General features: G+C 38.1%; 2 protein-coding genes across 4 annotated transcripts in view; one reads left to right on the top strand and one right to left on the bottom strand.

Moving 5' to 3' along the window:
• The window catches only part of NDUFA9 (NADH:ubiquinone oxidoreductase subunit A9), a 37,426-nt gene extending 34,511 nt beyond the window's left edge, over positions 1-2,915 (bottom strand). The window contains exon 1 of the mRNA XM_015540843.2: positions 2,809-2,915. Coding sequence (XP_015396329.2) covers positions 2,809-2,857 — 49 coding nt within the window. The 5' untranslated portion in view covers positions 2,858-2,915. The remainder of the gene's footprint in view (positions 1-2,808) is intronic.
• A 554-nt stretch (positions 2,916-3,469) lies between these two features.
• AKAP3 (A-kinase anchoring protein 3) overlaps positions 3,470-27,303 on the top strand; it is a 48,069-nt gene continuing 24,235 nt past the window's right edge. For 2 of the 3 annotated variants that reach the window (XM_007089653.3, XM_007089650.3), the window contains exons 1-4: positions 3,470-3,701; positions 5,594-5,722; positions 8,678-8,782; positions 11,631-11,726. In XM_007089653.3, the coding sequence (XP_007089715.1) occupies positions 11,631-11,726 (96 nt within the window). In that variant the 5' untranslated portion in view covers positions 3,470-3,701; positions 5,594-5,722; positions 8,678-8,782. Of the gene's footprint in view, positions 3,702-5,593; positions 5,723-8,648; positions 8,783-11,630; positions 11,727-27,303 lie in introns of all 3 variants that reach the window. The other variant, XM_042991619.1, reaches the window with a different exon arrangement.

Below are 27,303 nucleotides of genomic sequence, written 5' to 3'. Positions count from 1 at the left end.
AATAATGCCTCAAATGGTTGTTATGAGGATTAGAGTAATGTATATAAAGTATTTAGAACATTATCTAGCACATGTTAAGCTCTCTATGAGTAACAGATGCTTTCATTTGTTATTACTTCAAAATCCCTGAGGTGATATTACATCAACCTCATCTAATTATTTGGGTTTTTTTTTTCCAAAAATTACGGACCAAGCACTATTCTAAACTGTAACTAGCACAGTAAAAAAGACAAAGTGCCTGGCCTCAGGGAGCTTACATTTTAGAGGGTTGACATGAAAATTAATATATGAGTAAGTACCTGTCACAGTGCTTTGCACTAATAGGTGCTCAATAAGTAAATATAAGTTGTTTGGCTCCAGCCTATTTTCTTCCACATATTATGAACACCATTAGGAGAATAATATCCTTTATTCATTATATTCCTTTGCTCAAAAACCTACATTGGTTTCTTACTGTAATATTTAAATTACTGTAATATTAAACCAATCCTTCCAAACACATTTGCTTGCACACTGCATTGATTTATTTATAAACTACATACACATTCTATGTAGTACCAATATGTTGTGTACATTATAAAACATACTAAAGCACTTAGAATAGTAGCTGGTATATAGTTTGAACTACAGAAATGTTAGCTATTGTTGTTATTATTACTAAATATGTTTCTTAAGTTCTGATACCATATTTTTTTTTATGTTTATTTATTCTGAGAAAGAGAGCATGCCTGGGAGCCAGGGAGGGGCATAGAGAGATGGAGAGAGAATCCCAAGCAAGCTCTGCACCATCAGCATAGAGCCTGACACGGGGTTCAATCCCACAAAACATGTGATCATAACCTGGGCCAAAATCAGAAGTCAGATGTTTAGTCAACTGGAGCCACCCAGGCATCCTGTGAAACCACTTTTTTGTATGCCACTGATTCCTCTTACAAAACCCACTTTGGAGACCACTGGTCTAAACTGCTGGACTTCCAAAGGCCTCCATTATTTAATCCCATCTAATGTATTCAACTTTCTTTTCTACTACTCCAGATCTATAGGTAGTCATTTCACTCCCTTCTAAGGACTTTGTGATTCCATTCTTGTGAATTCTTGTGATTCCACCTTGTCCTTGCCTATGCCCGTGCTGGGAAAATACCCAGCTTCTCTGACTTTCCAGATTGTAACAACCCTAAAAAATCAGTGGAAGCTTTGCAATTCTCTACTGGTCTTCCAATCTAATTACTTCAAATGATACAATATTTCCCTTTTCTGATTTCCTATGGTACTTAATAGTCTCTCCACATTTCACCATATATAATGTATTACACAGTTCTGTTCTATAGTGTTTTGATTATGTTACACACTAGACTTGCCTCTCCAGAGTCTATGCAAAAGCTTATTTTACCAGAGACAATAAAGCATACTGGTTAAGAGCACAAGCAATGGCTTCAATTTAAAAGGGGTACGTTACAGTGAAAATGTTTATGGAAATATTTAGGATTGTGGATAGCAGATAGCAGATACTCAACCAATAGCAGTTATTATCATTCATGATCTACATTATGTCACACCAATGTAATACTTTGACAAGAACCAACAAATGTCTTGCAAAGAAGTCATGACTACAAAACCATCACTATAAATGATGTGAACCAATCACCTTCCCAGTAGTATGCAGAAGCCCTACCCAAGATGTAAAACTAAAAAAGTCCTCCAAATACTTCTGACTTGCTTCTCAGCCTAAACATCAGAACTACTTGTGTAGCTTTTTAAAATTTAAGGTGCAAGGAGCCGATCTCAAAAATTCTGATTTAATACCTCTGCAATGAGTCTCCATTTCTATTTTTTCTAAAAGCATTAAAAATTATTCTAACATGCAGCTAATTTTGAGAACAAACAATATTTGGTAATGACTAGAATACACTACGAAAAAATACAACTTTTGGAGGCTGATTGGGTCAAATTTGTGAAAGGATGGAGGCAGAAGAATGATAATGAACCGTAACTGTATTTCCAATTTCCTTGCTTTTCTTGCCTCCTTTTGTGTAAGAGCAAATATATACTGTATTCTCAAACTGAGGACCGTGACAGCAGATCCAATCAGAACAGAAGGAAAAATAAACAACGCTTAGACAAACACTAGATATCCTTTACTCTTCTTCCCTTTTCTTTCCATTAAACTCCTGACTGTTGGTTCTCTCTCCAGCATCCCTCGCTCCCCCAGACCTCAGTGCCTCGACCTAACACACTCTACATCCGCAGAAACGCCTCGGACTTAGAAAATGCTTTTATAAATGTTACTTTAACCGTTTCAGAAACTCCCTGACGTTGTGGTATTACCGCCACTGTAACAGAAAGAATCTCAACTTGAGAGAGATTAAGGGTTTGCACAAGATCATACAGTCAATCCATTAAGAACATTCTCTCACTATCTTTTCCCCCCAACTTTTTCTGATTCCTCCCCCCCACGGGGGCCCAAAAGGCCCGCTGCCGGCCACACACACTTGTCTCATAACCTCAAACCGTTCCAACTCTTCCAGAACTCATTCTTTCGATCCTTTACAACCCCCACCCCCCGCCACGTTCTCCTTTTCCCTTCCCGTTGCTCATGTTCGCTCAGCACAGACCCCTTTCCAAGTGTACAATTTAATATGTGAGCCGGGGAGGGAAAAAGGAAAGCAGAAACTACAGGCAGTTCCGGACCTAGAAAAACCGAGATGCCTTGGGAGTCGGCATGAACGCTGCAGCACGGCACCACTCCCAACACTTCGGATCCCCATCTCGGAATCCCGATAGGGAGCCCCTGCTCCCGGTGACACTTACGTGACATTGGCAGGGCTCGGACAACCCTAGGGTGGACGGCGGCCGCCATCTTCTCCCACAATCCCCCGCAACCGGCGCTCTGGCTACGGCTACTGAGCTGGGCCAAAAGTAATCTTCCACGCCTTGCTGCGCAGGCGCCAACGGGAAAAGAAGGGGCGTGTCAGAGATTAGGATAAGGTGTAAACTGGAGGGAACTGGGGAGGAGAGCAAGGTACAAGGGAGGGTACGTGGAAAAGAGGGCAAAAAGGGGAAATAGAAAGCGAAGAATTTTGGGGTCAGAATCTCAGATCTGGAGCCGACCGTAAAGATAATCTCATTACCAAGGAATGTGAAGTTCAGAGTCAACCAGTGACTGGCTCGAGGGCATACAAAATGGCACAACCCGAGCTGCCTGAGCCAAGCTTTCCTGACTCAGTTCAGTTCATTATTTCCTGAAAATGTCAGATAGAGAAGTTCTGGTGAGACTAGGGGAAAGTAGAGGCGCGGCCCCTGCGCTCGGGAAGTTCTCGAAGGAGAGAACCAGGGTCTAGAGGAGAAGTCAGAAAAGAAAGGAGTGAAGCAGGGACGAAGAGAAAGGGAGGAAGAAAAATAGAAATGAGGATGTGCACGTCGAACTCGTGCACATTCTCTCCCCGGAGACTTAGCTCTTGTTGTACCCTTTGCCTGGCAGGCTCACTTAGATGTCTACTCCAGTTCAAGTTTCTGCTCGAAGAAAACTTCTCAGACACCCAAGGTGGTCATCACTCCATCAGTCTCTTCGTTGCTATTTTATATGTGAAAGCACTTACCACCAACTGACATGTGAATCCAGTTATCCTTATCCTGGTGCATGATTCATGAGTGGACTTAAGGAAGTCTGTGAACCTCCTGAAATATTAAGTAAAATCTAGTGGGTACGTATGCCACTGCACATTTTTCTAGAAGGAAACTCAAGATGACTCTAGAACAGTGGTTCTTAATTTTTTTTTAACTGTGGACCAATTTGAGAATCTGCACTGTTTTAGAAAGAGGTATCTAGACTCCAAAGAGATTCCAGAAAGATTAAGTACTTGGCTTTTTTAACTAGTCTATTTTGGTCGTTAAAGATCTGGGAGTAGGAGACAGCAAACTGCTCTGAGACATCTGCCTTGGGCTTATCAGAAAACAAACTAGTTGGGGGATCTTTCTAGATTGGTAATTCTTTCAGTGTTTTGTGGTTTTGTTTGTTTTTTGGTTGTGTGTGTGTGTGTGTGTGTGTGTGTGTGTGTGTGTGTGTGTGTTTAGGAAGAAAGCAGTGTGAGTTGCTTGGATGGACAAAAGTCCCATAATGAGCAGAGGTTATTAGGCTTGTAAAATTGGTTGTACCCCATTCTATCCCTCCCCCACTATTTGTTGAAGTGTCATCTACCAAATTGAATTGCAAGAGGAAAGAAACTTTTGAAGAAAATCAGAGAAGTTTAAAAATGCTTCACCGTCTTAAATCTCTTGGCCTCGTCCAGTTTTCACCCAGCGCTTAAAATTTTCTGATATTTGATTCTGGGGTCAATATGATTATAAAAAACTGGTTCTGAAAACTTGACAGACCCCATTATCATCACCATCCTCCTAACACCTGTGTAACATGCCAAGTATGGTATTTTACATTTCCAAATCAAACACTGATTGATGTTCTCAATACTAGTTTCAAGGTGGCATATTGTTCAAAAAGCACTGACTTAAAACTCGGAATGTTAGATCCCAGTCCTAGCTTTACCAGTTAAAAGTTGTGACCTGGGCAAGTTTCTACACCTGTCAAACAAGGAAAGTAATACCTGCCCTATTACCTCAAAAGGTTATTGTGAGGATCAGATGACATAATGGGTGTGAAGGTGCTTTCTCAACTGCAGAATACTGTATGCATGTAAATGAAGTTCTATTTAAATACCACTGAAGTATCAAAATCCTAGACTGTTAGAACTTGAAGGGATGTAAGACATGAGTAAGCCCAATTTCTTTATTTTAAAGATGAAAAAACTGAGGCAGTGTAAAAAAATCATCAATAGATAAATAACCTTGTTGAAGAAAGCCTGTAACAAACAAGTCAGTGACTTTTGAATTTGTTAACAGTTGTAAACTTTATCTTGTGACCTTGATCAAGATTCTTCTTGTTTCATAGAAACTACATTATCAGTCCTACATGGAGTCATTAATTAAGAGTACCTAGGATAACATTTCTAAAGGGGATGTACTAAAAATAAAGTCCTCCTCAAGGAAAGAAATTGCCAATCAAATGCCTCTTGGTCTGATTTATCCCAGCTCATTCTCTGGTCAAGGCATTGTAGAGAAAGGATTAGGGCTATTGTATCTGACCATCAAAAACAAAATTATAACCCAGAAATGGTCAGTTTGGGCAAAATATCTGCAAATTTATTATTATTATTACAAAAGGTAAGATGCTTATAACAGAGTCAAGGCTGAGTCCACAAAATGAAATGATTCCATGGGCTTTGTATAAAAAAATTAGTAGATGCTCAGTTTTTATTTCTTCTCTGTACCCATCTGAATTTGTTTGTACATAACACTGTTGTTTTAAGTGCAACCCATTGGTAAAATTCCCCGTCCCGTATTCCCCTCCTAAATTAGATACTTAAAGGAGAAAAATAATTGGAAGCAAGCCAGCCCAGTCCTTCCAAACTAAGCATCAGAGCCTTGGAGTGTATCTTCACCTATCCCCCTTGTCCTTTGACAACTCAGTTTCTGGTAGCTTCACTACTGTTGCTATAGAGACAATGATATCACCAGTTGTGATTCTGATGTCACTCTTCAGTCCCAACAAGGGGGAGGTACATGGAAGGCTGGGGGAGGAAACAAGATCTTGAGCTGAGCAAGAACATCCCAGCATCTTCACTGGACATCACTGGAGTCTTCTGTGGTTCACTATTCCAGTGCTACAGAGGTAAGAAATTCCACTGGACTGATAAAACAGCCCATTTTCTGAGCCTCTGTGGTTAACAAGGAGAATTCAGTGACAAGCGATGGTTAACTTTTAGTATTCAACCCAGCCTCCTTCTTTGCACAGTTTTAATTTTTGCATCAGTTTTCTGGGAATAAATAAGCCTCTCACTCAGTAGCATTACAACTAAAGCTACCATCTTTACTGCTAAAATTTTTATTTTGTTGCAGATTTGACCAGATCTCCTTGGCCATCTTTTTGGGATCATGAGGGGCTCTTACTCCCTGCTTCCCAATTTGACAATGAGACTGGAAGCTTGACTACCTGCTGACTTATTTTCATTGTGTAGCTATTCCAAAAGTTTTTTGTTTTTTGTTTTTTGTTCTTTAACCCCAGTGCTCTAATAGCAAAATCAGACTGGTGTAGCTCTGATTCCCGAATCTCCTCTAATTCTCTCTACTATTATTTCTGAAGCCTTGGCTAGACAATATGTAGCCATGTGGAGGAAGTGTCTGTACTTTATGGTGCAATAGAGGAAGAAACCAAGGGAAAATGAAAGTGGAGGAGATTCACAGAGAAGCTTAACACTGAATGGTATCACCAAGGGAAAAAGACACACACACACACACACACACACGCACACACACACACACACTTTTATCCTTAAACAAAATCAGTTGTAACTGATGTCAACAATAACCAAATTTATTGAGTGTGTACAATGTGCCAGGCACTTAGAGGAAGGCAGCAAGACAGAAAAAGAGAATATATATAATTGAATATATTCCTTTTTAAAACTAGTGACGAAACTTGGTTGAATGAACTTTAAAACTTAATATGATATGTATCAGCCCTGCTTCATATATGTTGTCTGTAGTTTGGGCTTTTCTGTGACTTTAAGAATCTTGAGTAAACAAGCCTCTTGCTTGTGATGGATACAGAAGAAAACAGTCTTGAGATAGAGTTATGGTCTGGAGTACAGCAACCATAACCAAACCCCTGTGTTATGCCCTCTCTGGCTGGTATTCATGATTTGCACTCCTTCTCAATTAGTATTGAGGTAGCAACCACATTGGCACTTTTAAGAAATATCCCTTCTATTGGCTGCAGGATCCCTCTATTGGCCATAGAAAAATTTCACAGCTTGCAGGATGCTAACCTGTATTATTTAAAGTAGTATGTCCATTGTTTTTAACACTCCCTTTCTGAGCCTCAGTTTCCTAATCTGTAAAATGAGGTTGTTAGAATGGTTTCTAGGGTCCATTTGTCTATATATTGTATACAGTTATCTTTCTTTCCTCATCAAATTTAATAGATAATACAAAGCATTCGTTTTGTCTTTTACATCCTACCCTAACTCCAGGGTATTGTTCACCAACTTTAAGCATAAGAAATTTATGACACCATTCATTGGCTCCATTAAATTCTAGAGTTTCCTTCCCTCTTTTCCATCTCATTATGAAAAATATATACAGATTTAGAAGTCTGAATATTACCAACAAAAGATATTTAAGTACCATATATGTTATTATATACATAGTACTATATATATAGTAATACTATACATATATATATACACTATACATATATATAGTACTGTGTATATAGTAATATAATGTACTTATTGTATATGTATATTATGCATATGTGTATACTATGTATATGTGTATGCATATACATGTATATATGTATACTATGTATATAGTAATATATTTAGTACTATATATATAGTCTAAAGGTCCATGGATGCAGATAAACACGCAAGAAGACATAGAAAATATAATAAAAAAATGCTAGTACATCTAGGTGGAAGTGTTTGCTGGATACATGTGACTAAAATATGTTCTTTCTGTTTGTGAAAGAAGTTCAAGAGCACTTTTGAAGTAATGATTTATTTGTATTATTGGGATAGGAGAGTCTGTTAATAAACCACTATATATATATATATACATATATATGTGTATATATATATGGAGAGAGAGAGGGAAAGAGAGTTATTCTCAGATTCTCCTATTAAAGAAAGAACAGTTGATACTATCTGGAATTTGAAATGGGCACTATTCATATATTCATTCTTTCAGCAGACAATTATTAAGCACCAACTTTAATACACTAGTTATGAGGGATACCAAGATGAGTAAGAAAATGCATCTGCCCTTAGAAAGCCATCTAATAAAGGAGATGAAATATATGTGAGCAATTAAAAAACTAGATGGGATGTAAAGGTTGAAGCAAAATATGACGTAAACCTTGATGGAGGACCAATCACATTGAATTAGGTATTTAGGAAATATTTCATAGATGGGGTAAGCTTTGTCCTGAACTATCAAGCAAGGGTGGTATTTAGAGAGACATCACTAGGAGGTTGGGTGGATATTCCAGTATGAGAGTACAATGCCCTAATGTCTTAAAGTACAATGCCCTAATGTCCTAATTTAAATGTCTTATAAGAGGTAGTGTAAGGGAGATCATTGATCTGGAAGTTATATCTAACTAACTATAAATCCCCTTTACAACATGAAGATGTATATTTCTCTTAAGTCCTCAAAAGAATATTTACAGAGTGTTTTGAGATCCATGAATTAATTCAGGGCACTTATTCTTCATTCCAGCTATTTATTTTTTGACTTACTAATCAAGCAAGTTTGAGATTAACCTAAAAACCTTTAGTTTTGTCATTGTTATTTAAGGCTATAAATCACTGATTTGGAAGTGGAGAATAATAATAGTCATTTCAGGAACTGTTGGCCAAAAGATAGAACCTTTTTTTGTCATCTGGGAACCATCAGACTGCACCCAGAATAAGATCTGGACTTGAAATTTGAATGTCATTTTGTGCTCATGACTTGTGTGCTACATGTGAAAAATAATGTGTAAGTCAAAATCATTATTTGGTAATAAGGGCAATTGGGTTCATATGTAAAATTAGTCATTTTTATCTGTGTCTTTCCATTGCAGATCCCTTATATTTCATGGCAGGAGGGGTGGGTAAATTTAGGGATAGTGAAGACAACAAATTAATCAAGAGCTTTCCTCATATCTCAGAACCTGTCATCAGTAAGAGTAAGTGATCACATAATTTCCTTGCTTTTGCACTTAATTTTCACTCTTACTTTTTAATTGTGATATATGGCTTAAATAAGTTAGGAGATCCTGTTGAGTTTGTCATTTTCTATTAGAAGCAATTCGTTAGGATGAAATATCAACTGGAGATTGACAGGTAAGCTATTGTCTCTCACTTGCTCTGTCAACAGTCCAGAGCAACCTGTTTCTAAGTCTTCTCATTATTTGTCCAAGTAATATAGTATAAGTAAAATAGTAATATCCATTCCTTTATTCGTGGTAATGACTCAAGCATAAGGATATTAGCATATAATAGCTGCTGAGAGACCATACTAGGCTTAACTTCATAGACTTTAAAAACTCCCTTGTTAGGGTTAAAAGAAAACTATTAAAATGAGATACCAAAGAACTTTAGGAAATTGTAGAAATGTTTTAACGAAAAGAATAAATATTTATCTTTCTGGAGCTGGCCAGTCTTTCTCAGAGAGAATCTCTCCAGATAAACCCAGGCCCAGGGATTCTCATTCTTATGCAGATGTATATTAGAATCATCCAGGGAGCTTTTACAAAATTCAATGTCTAAGTTTCCCCACCCCAAAACCATTGAAATAAAATTTTTGAGGGGTTGCCTGGGTGGCTCAGTCAGATGAGCATCCGACTTTGGCTCAGGTCATTATCTCACAGTTTGTGGGTTCAAGCCCCTCATCAGGTTCTCTGATGTCAGTGCAGGGCCCGCTTTGGATCCTATGTCCGTCCTCTCTCTCTGCCCCTCCCCTGCTTGTGTTCTCTCTCTCAAAAATAAATAAAGATTTTAAAAATGTTTCTTAAAAAAGGAAATAAGGTTCGTTGGAAGGTAGTATCTGAGTCAGTATCTTTAAACAGCTCTCTGGGTGATTCTAAGGTCTAATCGGGGTGGAGAACCCATTGCTTACCCAAGGAATTTATTGTATTACAGTGTCAGGAAGAGTAAGAGAAACTGTATCCCTAACTCAGGAATCTGAATTAGTGATTGGGGTATGAAAATACATACAAATCCTTGTGGGAGCAAAAGACAAGTAGCTCTTAAAAGGTCTTCTGTTTTATTATTTATTTATTTATTTATTTGAGAGAAAGAGAGAGAGAGAGAGAGAGAGAGAGAGAGAGAGAGAATGAGCTGGGGAGGGGCGGTGGGGGGGTGAAACAGAGGATCTGAAGCAGGCTCCAGGCTCTGAGCTATCAGCAGAGAGCCCGATGCAGAGCTCGAACTCCTGAACCACGAGATCATAACCTGAGCAGAAGTTGGATGCTTAACCAACTGAGCCACCCAGGGACCCCTATTTTCTTTTTAATAATTACCCATAATATTCTATATGACAAGAATAATAAATCCATTTATAAGTAAGCTTAAGTCATGTGTGTAATCTGTATTTTATTTGTGTTGGTTTAATTTTGAGGGAGGATGTCAACCCCCACCACTGCCCAAAGTCCTTTAAAACAAATATTTCCAATTAACTAGCTATTCAACCCCTAATAATGCTTATTTCAAGCAAATTTTTATAAAATGCAATTTCACTGTAAAAAAAATTAGGATGAGCTTTTGGACTTTACTGTAACAGTTTAAAACAACTTATAACAATTTTAAATACTTGCTTTGTGCAAATCAAATATGAATCTGTATATCTGCTTAATAAAAATGTTTAGGCACATTAGAGAGGAAATATTGGCTTATTCTACCTTATTGAGAAGTATAGATGTAAGCAAAGTTTGTAATGAAAGCAGGGAACTTCAGTATGGAAGCCTGGTAATGGAAATCTGGCATGGAAAAAGAGGTCAAAGAGAAGCTTCTCATACTTGTAGATTAGCAGTGGACAAATATTATGATAATTGGCCATATTTTTGAAGACTATCAAATAAGATGCAATGGTATGGAAAGTGGACAAGACTACGGCAAGGAATATAAGAATAGGGGCTATTACACTAAATTTTGAGGTGAGCCAAAAGCAAGTATAAGCAATTCTTTCATGACAAATGGCAACGAATGAAAGAAGACAGTGGTAGCAGCTAGATGGAGGCTTGTGGTGGGAGAAAACAACTAAAATGATTATCAGCTTTCTGGTTTGGAAGACTAGCTAGATGGCAGTGCCATTATTGAGATTAGGGAGTAGAGCAAAGTATTGGGAGAGCTATAGTACAGTCAGTATCAGCAAGGGCATCCACGCAAAGGCCCATTGGATGGTGCATGTGGTATCTCTTTTCTCTTGGCCTCAAGAATATTGGCTGAACCATGGAGACTAAGAATTCCCCCAGGATCCTTGGCTACTTGGAGGAGGGATTGGTCTTAAGGAGGATCTACTAGACTTATTGTTAATGTAAGTTAAGCTAGTGCTCTAGAAATTAATGAAAATTAAGCATATATTACTTTAAAAATAAGCTGGTGGGCAAAAAAAAAAAAAGTTGGTGGGACAACAACAGGCAGAAAGACACAAATTAATTCTATTTTGATCACATTGAGTTTTGAGTGTCTACTGAAAATCCAGGATGTGGAAGGGTTATCAAGCAAGAACACATAGAGCAGAACACATGGCTACATACGTTCATTTATGAACAAATCTGTATTAAGCACATCTACATATACCAAGCACCAGCTTCCGTACTAGAGACACATATATTTAAGAAATCTTCCTGCAGTTGACAGCTGAGGATGAAGAGATCCAGAGTTCGGTGGGTTGAAGTAGCTTTTGGGATAGGTCTCTCTATTGAAAGCATTGCTCCTATTTTCCACACCTCAGCCATTTGCCTATTTCTCTTTATGTTCATGTAAGTAACCTGTCCCTTTGATGACCCTTTCTCATTTTTTTTCTACTTCCAGATGTCAGATAGGGTTGACTGGCTACAAAGCCAAAATGGAGTATGCAAAGTTGATGTTTATACTCCTGGAGACAGCCAAGCCCAAGGCTGGAAAATGGTAAGGGTCAACCACTTTTTATAGATACTAAATTAGGAATAAGTGGAGTACTATTAAGAGTAGCCTTACTCTCTCTACCACCACTACCCCACCTCTTATTTTCAATGGTGAAATTCTTGGGGAAAAATATGAATTCCTCTAGAACAAAAAGTTACCATCCATATTGTTTTGGGGGTAAATTCTATAATATGGTAATCTCATAGAAGAAATATAGTATAATTAATGCAAAACATATATTACAGCTGTAAAATTTTGTTAGTTTTTAAACAGAAAGGGATTGGATTTCAAACAGAAATGTCTCAAAAGTTCACAAACTATTTTCCAAAATGTAGAACACCTCAAAATTCTCAAAAGCATAAATTCTCATCTAAGTAACATTATCATTCTGCCTTCATCAGCCAACAAACATTTATTAAGTACTTAGTGTCAGGCACTATAAATCAGGGTTTAGTTAGAAGATGGAAACCATATCAAGTAATTTGATATTAAAAAATTTAGTGAGGGGTTCCTGGATGCTCAGTTGGTTGAGCATCTGACTTCGGCTCAGGTTGTGATCTTGCTGTCAGCACAGAGCCTGCTTCAGATCCTCCATTTCTCTCTCCCTCACCTCCCAAAATAAATAAACATTAATTTTTTTTTAATTTAATGAAAGGCAATTAACTAAGTTAACCACTAAAAGCTGTAAAAGAAAACTGTAAGAGTTCCAGAAGTAGCAAGTGTAGAGAGAAGCCACTACCCCTAGGCTGCAAGAGAGTGAACAGGAAGAGACTAAGAACTCACAGAAGCTCCTTCTCCTTCAACCAAGGCAGCTTCAGATTTCTTTGGACAGAGTGTGGCTGCCACAGGAGCACTAGCCTGCTGGTGCAGAATACATTTGCCAGAAGGTGCAAGTGGGCCAGAAGTTCAGTGTCTCTCCAGTGCCCTCTACTAACAAAGCCAGTTGCCAAAGAAAAAGTGTTAAAAGGGGTCCAATTCCAGTGTCACAGAGCAAGGCAAAGCATGGTAGACTTGGAGGTGAGAGACAATGTGGATGACTGGCACAGACTCTGTGCTTAGTCCTAGGGTCAAAGATATAAAAACAGGTTAGACAGAATTCTTTTTCTTAATTTAAGGGTTTCATAATCTAATGGAATCACTGTGGTGATTCTCATCCTTAGTATCAATATTTATCAAACACCTATTTGCATGTAATGTTGCATGACCCATCTATTTATTCAAAATCTATTTGGTCTATCTTATATAGCCTAAGAGACAAAACACTAACAAATCTGCACAAAACATTAAGACATATAGATAATGAATATCCAATTACTATAGAGTAAGTGTCAATCAAAACTGCTTCTATTAGATCTTTTCTTTACCTTTGCTCTTTCCTGTAGAAAAACAAAAGATCAATTTTAATACTAAATCAAATTAAAAAAACAGTCACGATTTATCATTAAGGAAGGAACACTCTGGGGTATGCAACAATAAATAAATAAAAACAGTTTCTGCCCTCATAGACCTTGCCATTAATTGGGGAAATAAAAACTATACATGTGAAATATAAATATAATATAAAAGTTCTAAATAACCAGTATACCCTAATTATATCTAAATAACCAGTAGACCCAAATTATCCATTTGCCAAATGGATTTTCTGGCAGTAATTGCTATAGATTTTTAAATAATAGATCCAAGTCGGAGGTTGTCAAGGAAAATTTCATAAAGTATGCTTAGCAGAGCTAGAGGTGAAGAAGAATAGAATGGGAGCTATATATGTTAACTTCAAACTAAAGTACTGGAGCAGAAGATGGCTGAGGAGAGAAAGTTAAAACCCTTAACCCTTTTTATGTTCTCTTTCATGGATGTGAAAATTTTCCCTGGCCTTGATTAAGAAAGACTCAGAGGGGCGCCTGGGTGGCTTAGTCGGTTAAGCGGCCGACTTCGGCTCAGGTCATGATCTCGCACTCCGTGAGTTCGAGCCCCGCATCAGGCTCTGTGCTGACAGCTCAGAGCCTGGAGCCTGTTTCAGATTCTGTGTCTCCCTCTCTCTGACCCTCCCCCGTTCATGCTCTGTCTCTCTCTGTCTCAAAAATAAATAAACGTTAAAAAAATAAAATAAAAGAAAGAAAGACTCAAAATTAGACACCTGGGTGTCTCAGTTGGTTAAGCATTTGACTTTGGCTTAGGTCATGATCTCACAGTTTGTGAGTTTAAGCCCTGCATTGGGCTTTGTGCTAACAGCTCAAAAGCCAGGAGCCTGTTTCGGATTCTGTGTCTCCCTCTCTTTTTGCCTTTCCCCTGCTCTCTCTCTCTCTCTCTCTCTCTCTCTCGCATGCGCTCTCTCTCTCTCTCTCTCAAATATAAATAAATCGTTAAAAAAATTTTTTTAAAAGAAAGACTCAGAAATAATTTGGCATTCACCTTCCCACCTGTTCATGATACTACTGTATAAGAAGAGAAAGAATTAAAGGTTGCAAGAGGGCAATGGGGTTTGGAAGATATAGATGTTTGATTGTAGACTTCATTGATAGAAAAAGTCATGTGATTAGTCTTTCAGTCAGTCATTATGGCCTCATCAACCACTTTTGCAAAGTTCTGGATAGAGTGGAATAATAGATATAAGGTGCACACTTTTTAGGTTTAAAAATGTAAATAGGCAATAAAAACCTATAAACACAACCAGCTAACAGTTCTTTATACTCTATCAAAAAGTTGTATGCTATGCTATAATTTTTTCAATGTTCTGTGAAAAGAATTGAAAAAGATAAGAGAAATAAACTCTACATCTGCATTATAAGACTTCCCTGTACATGTTACAGCCCAATTATGGAACATGTCTATTTGCAGATAGTGTGCCTATCTTTAAATAAGTAGGTAATATTGAAGGATAATTTTCAAAAGGTAAAATCAGGACTCCCAATCAGATATTAAAATGAACACATGTTAAAGATTTTATTTAACTCATTAATGAGGAAATTGGTGAGGTGTTACAACCAGTTCAAAGGAGAATAAAAAAAAGATATATTATAGATCAGAAATATTGAAATGAATGGCAAAACTGGCCTCTTCCACAGTGCAGAAGGGAAATCAGCTGAACCTCCACTAGACAGAATTTATGTGTCCACAGACATGTAGAATTATGCTGCATTGTCGTTCAACTACCTACAGCTCACAGTTGTAAAATAGCTCCCATAGAATCAGAATCAGATTATGTGGAGGGCTGTAAACAATGCTTAGTCTATAAACTATAGACTATAGGGAATGCATCATTTTCTACTGGAGGGCAGATCTTTTTACCTTAGTTGCCTACATTTTGATAAATCTCAAAATAAGGTAACTTTTGATCACAAAAGAAGGCTAATTTCACCAGATTTGGTCTGATTATTTACATAGGTATAGCAACCAGATAGGCCTTAAGTTTGCTTTACTGGAAGTTTTCATAAGGAATCTCAGGTTGGACTTTTAAAGGCCTCCATCATTTGATATCCTGAGACTAGGAAGTTGAGACTAACAAACTCTTCCTACCAGGTTTCACCTGTAGTTCCTAGAAAAACTCGCCTGTACACAGCTGGATTTCCGTGAAACCAATGTTCATAAAAATAGTTAAGTGATACTAATAAAAATGTTTAGGCCAAGTACTTTCCATTTTTTTCTATCACACACACACACACACACACACACAATGTGGGGAGGGGTAGGTATACAATTGTGAACTGTTACACACAAACTAAAGCGCAGACTAGCCGAACTCATGAGCACACATGAAACAACTTCCACAGCCATTTACATCCCTCACATAACCAAGTGGCAGAAGTAGACACATTAACAGACCCAAAGATATAGCCTCTCTATCATAATAAAAAATAAGAAAAGCATACAAACTATTTTTAGCCATCAATGTTTCAGTATTCTATCTTAGAAATGAGCAAGGTAGGGGGGGGATCGTCGGAAGATGGCGGCATAGGAGGACGCTGGGCTCACCGCGCGTCCTGCTGATCACTTAGATTCCACCTACACCTGCCTAAAGAACCCAGAAAACTGCCAGAGGATTAGTAGAAAGGAGTCTCCGGAGCCAAGCGCAGAGGAGAGGCCCACGGAAGAGGGTAGGAAGGGCGGCGAGGCTGTGTGTGCTCCACGGACTGGCGGGAGGAAGCCGGGGCGGAGGGGCAGCCCACCGGCCAAGCAGAGCCCCCGAGTCTGGCTCGCAAAAGCGGAGGGGCCGGATGGAGTGTGTTCCGACAGCAAGGGGACTTAGCATCCGGGAGGTCATAAGTTAACAGCTCTGCTCGGAAAGCGGGAAGGCTGGAGGACAAAGGGAGGGAGAATTGCTGAGCCCCGGGAGGACAGAGCTCAGTTTGACAGGGAACAAAGGTGCTCGCCAGCGCCATCTCCCTCGCCCATCGCCCAGCCAAAATCCCAAAGGGAACCAGTTCCTGCCAGGGAACTCGCACCGCACAAACACCCAACGCTGTGCTTCTGCGGATCCATCCCTCCGGCAGCAGGTCTGACTCCCTCCCGGTGCCGCAGAGCCCCTCCCAAAGCGGATCATCGAAGCATAAGCAAGCTGAGTCTGCCGCTCCCACCCCTGTGCACCTTGCCGATCACCCCAGCTAATACGCCAGAAGATCACCAGCACCACAAGCCTGGCAGTGTGCAAGTAGCCCAGACGGGCCACACCACCCCACAGTGAATCCCGCCCCTAGGAGAGGGGAAGAGAAGGCACACACCAGTCTGACTGTGGCCCCATCGGTGGGCTGGGGGCAGACATCAGGTCTGACTGCGGCCCCGCCCACCAACTCCAGTGATACACCACAGCACAGGGGAAGTGCCCTGCAGGTCCGCACCACTCCAGGGACTCTCCAAAATGACCAAACGGAAGAATTCCCCTCAAAAGAATCTCCAGGAAATAAAAACAGCCAATGAACTGATCAAAAAGGATTTAAATAATATAACAGAAAGTGAATTTAGAATAATAGTCATAAAATTAATTGCTGGGCTTGAAAACAGTATAGAGGACAGCAGAGAATCTCTTGCTACAGAGATCAAGGAACTAAGGAACAGTCAGGAGGAGCTGAAAAATGCTTTTAAACGACATACAAAATAAAATGGAAACGACCACGGCTCGGATTGAAGAGGCAGAGGAGAGAATAGGTGAACTAGAAGATAAAATTATGGAAAAAGAGGAAGCTGAGAAAAAGATAAAGAAATCCAGGAGTATGAGGGGAAAATTAGAGAACTAAATGATACACTAAAAAGAAATAGTATACGCATAATTGGTATCCCAGAGGAGGAAGAGAGAGGGAAAGGTGCTGAAGGGGTACTTGAAGAAATAATAGCTGAGAACTTCCCTGAACTGGGGAAGGAAAAAGGCATTGAAATCCAAGAGGCACAGAGAACTCCCTTCAGACGTAACTTGAATCGATGTTCTGCACGACATATCATAGTGAAACTGGCAAAATACAAGGATAAAGAGAAAATTCTGAAAGCAGCAAGGGATAAACGTGCCCTAACATATAAAGGGAGACCTATAAGACTTGTGACTGATCTCTCTTTTGAAACTTGGCAGGCCAGAAAGGCATGGCAGGAGATCTTCAATGTGATGAACAGGAAAAATATGCAGCTGAGAATCCTTTATCCAGCAAGTCTGTCATTTAGAATAGAAGGAGAGATAAACGTCTTCCCAAAAAAACAAAAACTGAAGGAATTTGTCACCACTAAACCAGCCCTACAAGAGATCCTAATGGGAATCCTGTGAGACAAAGTACCAGAGACATCACTACAAGCATAAATCATACAGACATCACAATGACTCTAAACCCATATCTTTCTATAATAACACTAAATGTAAATGGACTAAATGCGCCAACCAAAAGACATAGGGTATCAGAATGGATAAAAAAACAAGACCAATCTATTTGCTGTCTACAAGAGATTCATTTTAGACCTGAGGACACCTTTAGATTGAGAGTGAGGGGATGGAGAACTATTTATCATGCTACTGGAAGCCAAAAGAAAGCTGGAGTTACCATACTTATATCAGACAAACTAGACTTTAAATTAAAGGCTGTAACAAGAGATGAAGAAGGGCATTATATAATAATTACAGGGTCTATCCATCAGGAAGAGCTAACAGTTATAAATGTCTATGCGCGGAATACAGGAGCCCCCAAGTATATAAAACAATTACTCATAAACATAAGCAACCTTATTGATAAGAATGTGGTAATTGCAGGGGACTTTAACACTCCACTTACAGAAATGGATAGATCATCTAGACACACGGTCAATAAAGAAACAAGGGCCCTGAATGATCAGATGGATCAGATGGACTTGACAGATATATTTAGAACTCTGCATCCCAAAGCAGCAGAATATACTTTCTTCTCGAGTGCACATGGAACATTCTCCAAGATAGATCATATACTGGGTCACAAAACAGCCCTTCATAAGTATACAAGAATTGAAATTATACCATGCATACTTTCAGACCACAATGCTATGAAGCTTGAAATCAACCACAGGCAAAAGTCTGGAAAACCTCCAAAAGCATGGATGTTAAAGAACACCCTACTAAAGAATGAGTGGGTCAACCAGGCAATTAGAGAAGAAATCAAAAAATATATGGAAACAAACAAAAATGAAAATACAACAATCCAAACGCTTTGGGATGCAGCGAAGGCAGTCCTGAGAGGAAAATACATTGCAATCCAGGCCTATCTCAAGAAACAAGAAAAATCCCAAATACAAAACCTAACAGCACACCTAAAGGAAATAGAAGTAGAACAGCAAAGGCAGCCTAAACCCAGCAGAAGAAGAGAAATAATAAAGATCAGAGCAGAAATAAACAATACAGAATCTAAAAAAACTGTAGAGCAGATCAACGAAACCAAGAGTTGGTTTTCTGAAAAAATAAACAAAATTGACAAACCTCTAGCCAGGCTTCTCAAAAAGAAAAGGGAGATGACCCAAATAGATAAAATCATGAATGAAAATGGAATTATTACAACCAATCCCTCAGAGATACAAATAATTATCAGGGAATACTATGAAAAATTATATGCCAACAAACTGGACAACCTGGAAGAAATGGACAAATTCCTAAACACCCACACTCTTCCAATGTGCTGGACCCATAACCAGTGAAGAAATTGAATCGGTTATCAAAAATCTCCCAACAAATAAGAGTCCAGGACCAGATGGCTTCCCAGGGGAGTTCTACCAGACGTTTAAAGCAGAGATAATACCTATCCTTCTCAAGCTATTCCAACAAATAGAAAGGGAAGGAAAACTTCCAGACTCATTCTATGAAGGCAGTATTATTTTGATCCCTAAACCAGACAGAGACCCAGTAAAAAAAGAGAACTACAGGCCAATATCCCTGATGAATATGGATGCAAAAATTCTCAATAAGATACTAGCAAATCGAATTCAACAGCATATAAAAAGAATTATTCACCATGATCAAGTGGGATTCATTCCTGGGATGCAGGGCTGGTTCAACATTCGCAAATCAATCAACGTGATACATCACATTAATAAAAGAAAAGATAAGAACTATATGATCCTGTCAATCGATGCAGAAAAGGCCTTTGACAAAATTCAGCACACTTTCTTAATAAAAACCCTTGAGAAAGTCGGGATAGAAGGAACATACTTAAACATCATAAAAGCCATTTATGAAAAGCCCACAGCTAACATCATCCTCAATGGTGAAAAACTGAGAGCTTTTTCCCTAAGATCAGGAACACGACAGGGATGCCCACTCTCACTGCTGTTGTTTAACATAGTGCTGGAAGTTCTAGCTTCAGCAATCAGACAACAAGAGGAAATCAAAGGCATCAAAACTGGCAAAGATGAAGTCAAGCTTTCACTTTTTGCAGATGACATGATACTATACATGGAAAATCCGATAGACTCCACCAAAAGTCTGCTAGAACTGATACATGAATTCAGCAAAGTTGCAGGATACAAAATCAGTGTACAGAAATCAGTTGAATTCTTATACACTAACAATGAAGCAACAGAAAGACAAATAAAGAAACTGATCCCATTCACAATTGCACCAAGAAGCATAAAATACCTAGGAATAAATCTAACCAAAGATGTAAAAGATCTGTATGCTGAAAACTATAGAAAGCTTATGAAGGAAATTGAAGAAGATATAAAGAAATGGAAAGACATTCCCTGCTCATGGATTGGAAGAATAAATATTGTTAAAATGTCAATACTACCCAAAGCTATCTACACATTCAATGCAATCCCAATCAAAATTGCACCAGCATTCTTCTCGAAACTAGAACAAGCAATCCTAAAATTCACATGGAACCACAAAAGGCCCCGAATAGCCAAAGTAATTTTGAAGAAGAAGACCAAAGCAGGAGGCATCACAATCCCAGACTTTAGCCTCTACTACAAAGCTGTCATCATCAAGACAGCATGGTATTGGCACAAAAACAGACACATAGACCAATGGAATAGAATAGAAACCCAGAAATAGATCCACAAACATATGGCCAACTCATCTTTGACAAAGCAGGAAAGAACATCAAATGGAAAAAAGACAGTCTCTTTAACAAATGGTGCTGGGAAAACTGGACAGCAACATGCAGAAGGTTGAAACTAGACCACTTTCTCACACCATTCACAAAAATAAACTCAAACTGGATAAAGGACCTGAATGTGAGACAGGAAACCATCAAAACCTTAGAGGAGAAAGCAGGAAAAGACCTCTCTGACCTCAGCCGTAGCAATCTCTTACTCGACACATCCCCAAAGGCAAGGGAATTAAAAGCAAAAGTGAATTACTGGGACCTTATGAAGATAAAAAGCTTCTGCACAGCAAAGGAAACAACCAACAAAACTAAAAGGCAACCAACGGAATGGGAAAAGATATTTGCAAATGACATATCGGACAAAGGGCTAGTATCCAAAATCTATAAAGAGCTCATCAAACTCCACACCCGAAAAACAAATAACCAAGTGAAGAAATGGGCAGAAAACATGAATAGACACTTCTCTAGAGAAGACATCCGGATGGCCAACAGGCACATGAAAAGATGCTCAACGTCGCTCCTTATCAGGGAAATACAAATCGAAACCACACTCAGATATCACCTCACGCCAGTCAGAGTGGCCAAAATGAAGAAATCAGGAGACTATAGATGCTGGAGAGGATGTAGAGAAACGGGAACCCTCTTGCACTGTTGGTGGGAATGCAAATTGGTGCAGCCACTCTGGAAAACTGTGGAGGTTCCTCAGAAAATTAAAAATAGACCTACCCTATGACCCAGCAATAGCACTGCTAGAAATTTACCCAAGGGACACAGGAGTACTGATGCATAGGGGCACTTGTACCCCAATGTTTATAGCAGCACTCTCAACAATAGCCAAATTATGGAAAGAGCCTAAATGTCCATCAGCTGATGAATGGATAAAGAAACTGTGGTTTATATACACAATGGAGTACTACAGGGCAATGAGAAAGAACGAAATATGGCCCTTTGTAGCAACGTGGAGGGAACTGGAGAGTGTTATGCTAAGTGAAATAAGCCATACAGAGAAAGACAGATACCATATGGTTTCACTCTTATGTGGATCCTGAGAAACTTAACAGAAACCCATGGGGGAGGGGAAGGAAAAAAAAAAAGAGGTTAGAGTGGGAGAGAGCCAAAGCATAAGAGACTCTTAAAAACTGAGAACAAACTGAGGGTTGATGGGGGGTGGGAGGGAGGGGAGGGTGGGTGATGGGTATTGAGGAGGGCACCTTTTGGGATGAGCACTGGGTGTTGTATGGAAACCAATTTGACAATAAATTTCATATATTGAAAAAAATAAAAAAAAAGAAATGAGCAAGGTATCCAATTAATATCCATGAATTAACTCAATTTAATACCAATGTTTTAAGTTACATTAAAGATGCTGGAAATTTACAATCAAGCAACAATACCATAAAATATAATAACTGTTGTAATAAAGTTTGTCCGAATAATCATTCAAGTCAATTAAACACAAATTTATATTTTTCATGATCTTAAACATTAAGTAGAAGTAATATAGCTTATTGGATTTTTATAACCTGTATAAGTTTATGAAGAACATATCAAAGTAAAATAAAAATGCATACTTCCATTATACTTAATACTGAGAAATCATAAAAGACATAGCTGTTTTTATGAATTCAAAATTATTTAATTCAATTTGTTTGTCAAAGATTATCCTAACTTATGTGAACTTAAGCTCCTAAAATCTTAACCTGATTAAGATTCCTTTATAAGAATACTTTTTCCAATCAGAATAGAGATCCTTTAATTTAAGACTTTATAATCTAATATAGCATCATGTGGAGTAGGAAGATACTACTGCTTACACTTAATGTTCTTTTTTAATGACAAATACTGATAGCTTATAGCCTCAATTCTAAACTTGCAGCCATTAGATTCAAATGCCCAGTTTTCAACAAAAATCACAAGGCATACAAAGAAACAGAGTAATGTGGCTCACTCAAAGGAAAAAAAGTAGGTCAACAGAAACTGTGTCTGAAAAAGACCTGATGGCAGGTCCACTGGACAAAGACTATAAAACAGCTGTCTAAAAGATGCCCAAAGAACTAAAAGAAACATGTGGAGAAAACTGAGAAAACAATGTGTGAACAAAAAGCAAATATCAAAAAGAGATAGAAAACCTAGAGATAACCTAAAAGAAATTCTGGAGATGAGAAGTATAATAACTGAATTGAAAATTTCACTAAAGGGATTCAAAGGCAGGTTTGAGCAGGCAGAAGAAGGAATCAGAAAACTTGAAAACAGGATAATGGAAATTATCAACTCTAAGGAACAGAAAGAAAAAAGATTGAAGAAAAGTGAACAGAGCCAAAGGAACCTGTGGGACACCATCAAACAAACAGCACATTGTGGGAGTCCCAGTAGGAGAAGAGAAAGAGAAAGGGCAGAGAGGATATTTGAGGAAATAATGGCTTAAAGCTTTGCAAATATGAAGAAAGGCATGAATATAAACATCCAAAAAGTTCAATAAACTCCAAGAAAAATGAACTCAAAGCGACCCATGCTGAGACACATTACAATCAAACTTTCAAAAGACAAAGACAAAAGGAATATCGGTAGAAGTGGTGTTTGACATTTCCAGGCCTGGACCACAAAAGTCTCCCATTCAGTTCTCTGTGATCTTGATATTTCCCCATAAACCTGAAGAATAGATTTTGAGGAGAGTGAAACCATGCAAAAGCAGAGCCTAGGTGCCTGAGTCACTGCAAAGAAAGCTTCTCATTGAATGTCCTCTGTAAGCAAAGTGATTGAGAAATAAACCTCTACTTTCTTCTACCACTGACACTTCAGGGGCTATTTGATTTAAACCTAGCATTATCCCAAATACTATACTTTGCATATGTCATTTTGTTGCCACACCCACCCTGTTATATCTGACTACCAAAATGTTTAAAAGTCCATCTCAAATGCCACTACTTTTTCTAGTCACCCACCCCAAATTATCTGCCCCTTGTGTAACATTAAGCATCTCTCTTTTTATTCTTTTATAACACTGATCACATAGTATTTAGTAATATTTGTGTTCATATTTTGTCTCTACAGTGGACTTTATGCTTCCAGAAGGCAAGATCATATTTGTTTCATCTTTACATGTCCCACAGTTTCTAGTAGAGTGTGTTGTACACAAACACTGTATACATATTGAATTATGCAGATAGTTTGTATTACACATCATCTCCCCTAAATCCCTAAATCACCTCTGCAGTAGAGGGCCATCAAGTTGGTCCTACTGGTGGATAGTTTGTGTATTGGAACGTGATTTTTCCTTTCTTGAATGCTATCTCTCTCTGACTCCACCACCTTTTCTCTGTCCCTTTCTTGGACATGCCTATAGGCAGCACTCTTTCTTAAAACTTCTTCTTAAAGCGAAATTATGTCCATATAGAATCTCCCACTTTTTACTGATCTTTGGTTCAGAAAAACAATTTTTGTAAGTTTATTTGAGAGAGAGCACGAGTGGGTGAGGGGCAGAGAGAGAGAGAGAGAGAGAGAAAGAGAGAGAGAGAATCCCAAGCAGGCTCTGCGCTGTCAGCACAGAGCCTGACGTGGGGCTTGAACTAACAAACTATAAGATCATGACCTAAGCTGAAATCAAGAGTCAGACACTTAACCAGCTGAGTGACCCAGGCACCCCAGAAAAAAAATGTTAAAAAAAATTCATCACAGAAGCTCAGCAAGTAGGTGAACTCCTACCTGGTCTGATAGGAATGAATCACAGTACACATCCCTAGCCATACTGTCTTCCAGTACTTCTCTTTTCATCCAGGGCAGTATTTCCCATATATACAGGAAGTCAAGTTTGGGGTTTTTTTCAATTTTTTTAACGTTTATTATTGAGAGACAGAAACAGAGCATGAGCAGGGGAGGGGCAGAGAGAGGAGGAGACACAGAATCTGAAGCAGGCTCCAGGCTCTGAGCTGTCAGCACAGAGCCCAAAGTGGGGCTTGAACTCATAAACTGTGAGATCATGACCTGAGCCGAAGTCAGACACCTAACCGAGTGAGCCACCCAGGCACCCCAGGAAGTCAAGTTTTATTCCCTAGTACTCCCATGGATGGCTAGCTATGTTTCACTGTATCATCAAGCTTATTGACTTCTCTTAATCTTCTCTTATCTCTTCTGAAATCTAATCTCAACATGAAATGTTGGAGTAGTATTAATCATATCCACCACCATAAGATTACACAGTTTTGTGCATATTATGTCATTTAATACTAATTGTAACCACATGAGGAAATTATTAAAATTAATAATTTTCATATGATCCAGCAATTCCTTTGTATATCTGAAGGAAACAAAATCACTATTTTTAAGAGATACCTGTACCCCTGTGTTTATTGCAGCATTATTTACAATAACCAATACATGAAAGCAACCTAAGTGTCCATCCATGGATGACTCACTAAAGAAAATACACAACAGAATATTATCCAGCCATAAAAAGAAGGGAGTCTTGCCATTTGCAATAACATGGATGGACCTAGAAGGTATTAAGCTAAGTGAAATAAGTCAGACAGAGAAAGACAAATACCATATGATCTCACTTATATGTAGAATCTTAAAAAAAAGGGGGGGGACTCATAGATGCAGAGAACAGGTGGGTGGCTGCCAGAGGTGGGTGGTGTGAGAGTGAGCAAAATGGGTGAAGAGGGTCAAAAGGTATAAACGTCCAACTATAAAATAAATAAATCCTGGGGATTTAATGTATAGCATGGTGACCATAGTTAATAATACTATATTGTATATCTGAAAGTTGCAAAGAGAGTAGATCTTAAAAGTTCTCGTCACAAGAAAAATAGTTTTGAACTATGCATGGTGATGGATGCTAACTAGACTTATGGTGGTGATCATTTTGCAATAATGCAAATATTGGATCATTATAATTTGAATCTGAAACTAATATAATGTTATATGTCAATTAAATCTCAATAAAAAATAATGAACTTTCAGCCATGCATCAAAAGTAAACACAGAAACACAAAAATCACATGTGCATAAATCAAAGAGCTCTTCTCCTTTCAAGTGGGCACAAAATTCTTAATTACTTTGAGCTTCAGAGGAGCAAAAAAATACATTGTCTCTTACCCAATAGAAAATAAATCTCTATAACAATTATTCCATTAAAGAATCACAAAATGGTTAAGCAATAAAACCAAGTTCTTGATCATTGCTGCCACCAATGGTTATTGGCCATAAAAGAACCAAAATGAAAACCAAAAGAAAAATCAGTACATAGGAAAATTAAAACTAGAAAAAAGAAAATGTCTGCAAAGTTCTATTGCCACCTTGAATTCATCTCTGGGGTCAAAGAAAAAATGTACCTGGTACACTTCCCTCAATATTCTCTCAAGATGAATCTTTTGGACATCTTGGCAAAGACTTCCAAAACTATTAAAATATCATTTTCAGAGAAGGGTGAATTAATAAGCTTCATATATGTATAGAAATAAACTCACATTAAAGGTTTTCTTTAATCATTAACAAGGAACTGGTGAGGTTCAAAGGAAAATCAAAGAAAAGAACCACATATATGGATCAGGGATATTGAAGTGAAGGTGCAAATGTAGGCAAAACTGACCTTTTCCACAGTGGGGGAGGAAGTCAGTGGAACCTTCTCTGAGAATTAACATGTGTAAATAAGGATTCTATTGAATTGCTATCACTTATCTACAGAGTTGTAAAATAGCTCCAAGAGGATCAGAAGATGTGGAAGACTATGCTATAAGATTATGCATAGTTTTCCACTGAAGTACAAAATTTCCCTGAAACAGCTACTATTCAAATTAGGAGAACCATCTAGGAGGACTTTACACCAACTGCCATGGCCCATGGATCCCTTAAACCAGCCCCATAGCAGACTGATACAACTGCTTTTCTCTTCTTTCCAAGTCATTAAAACACAGCCATGTACTGTAGGTGTGGAGAGCCAATTCTGGAGTCAGAACTGTATTTGGATACTAAACTCCATCATATGGTAGCTCTGAGATACTAGCCAATTTATGTATCTTCTCTAAGCTACAATTTTGTCACCTATGAAACTAGAATTGTAATACATCCAGTGTAGAGCATATATGTAGATTAAGTGAAATAATGTGTGTAAAGCACCTAGTCCAGTGCCCGGAAAACACAAGTATTTAAGAAATAGTATCTAGTAACTATATGACACTTGGTAATTAAAATGACAAATCATTATTTTTTTGATGGTTATAAATTATCTCATTTAATCCTCATAATAATACTATGAAGAGTTTGCTGTTATTCCCATTTGACAGATAAGAAACTGGAAACTCAGATAATAAAGTATCCAACTTAAGAAACTTTAATAGAGTTAGTTAAAAACACAACGAAACAAATAACACAAAGGTATGTCAAAAAAGGAAAATGTTTAGATCACTCATATTTCTACCTTTCTGTGGTTACTACTGTGAACCAAATCATTCTTTAAAGATGGGTGATACTTGTAGTCATTCCTAGACAGACATTACTCTATTACACTGCTCCTTTACATTTGATAGTAAATAGGACACTTTCACATATTATTTTAGCCTGTGTCCAAGTGAAAATTATAGATTACAATATGTAAACATATACTATATATACATGTGCTTATCACAGCTAGTGTGCATTAAAGAATCTGTATTCATTCAAAACCAATAAATTATCCACAGATATTAATTCCTCTATTATGAATTAGATTGTTCACTTAAGTGATATCAAATAGTTCACTGGACCCCATTTAACATATCAAGATTGTGCTTGTGTACCTGGCAGAGTGATCAATTATGTACAATTGTCCTTGAATTCTCTAATTTTCTGAAGACTATAGTTGTAGTAAGAGACCTAAATAAAAACAGATAAACCATAGGAAATAGCAAGTAATATAAATATAATAAAAACTGGATTCAGTTCCAATGCTAACTCTGTTGTGTAGCTGTTGACTTTTCAGATCTTAAGGATGTTTGTTGTTAAAAGCAATATCATGTAGTGGCTGACAGTAGGGACTCAAGAGTCAGACTGCCTAGGTTGGAATT

This window comes from Panthera tigris, chromosome B4, assembly GCF_018350195.1.
Source record: "Panthera tigris isolate Pti1 chromosome B4, P.tigris_Pti1_mat1.1, whole genome shotgun sequence".
NCBI lineage: Eukaryota > Metazoa > Chordata > Mammalia > Carnivora > Felidae > Panthera > Panthera tigris.
The sequence above is the reverse complement of the archived record's forward strand: the minus strand, read 5'-3'. Positions and strand labels throughout refer to the sequence as shown.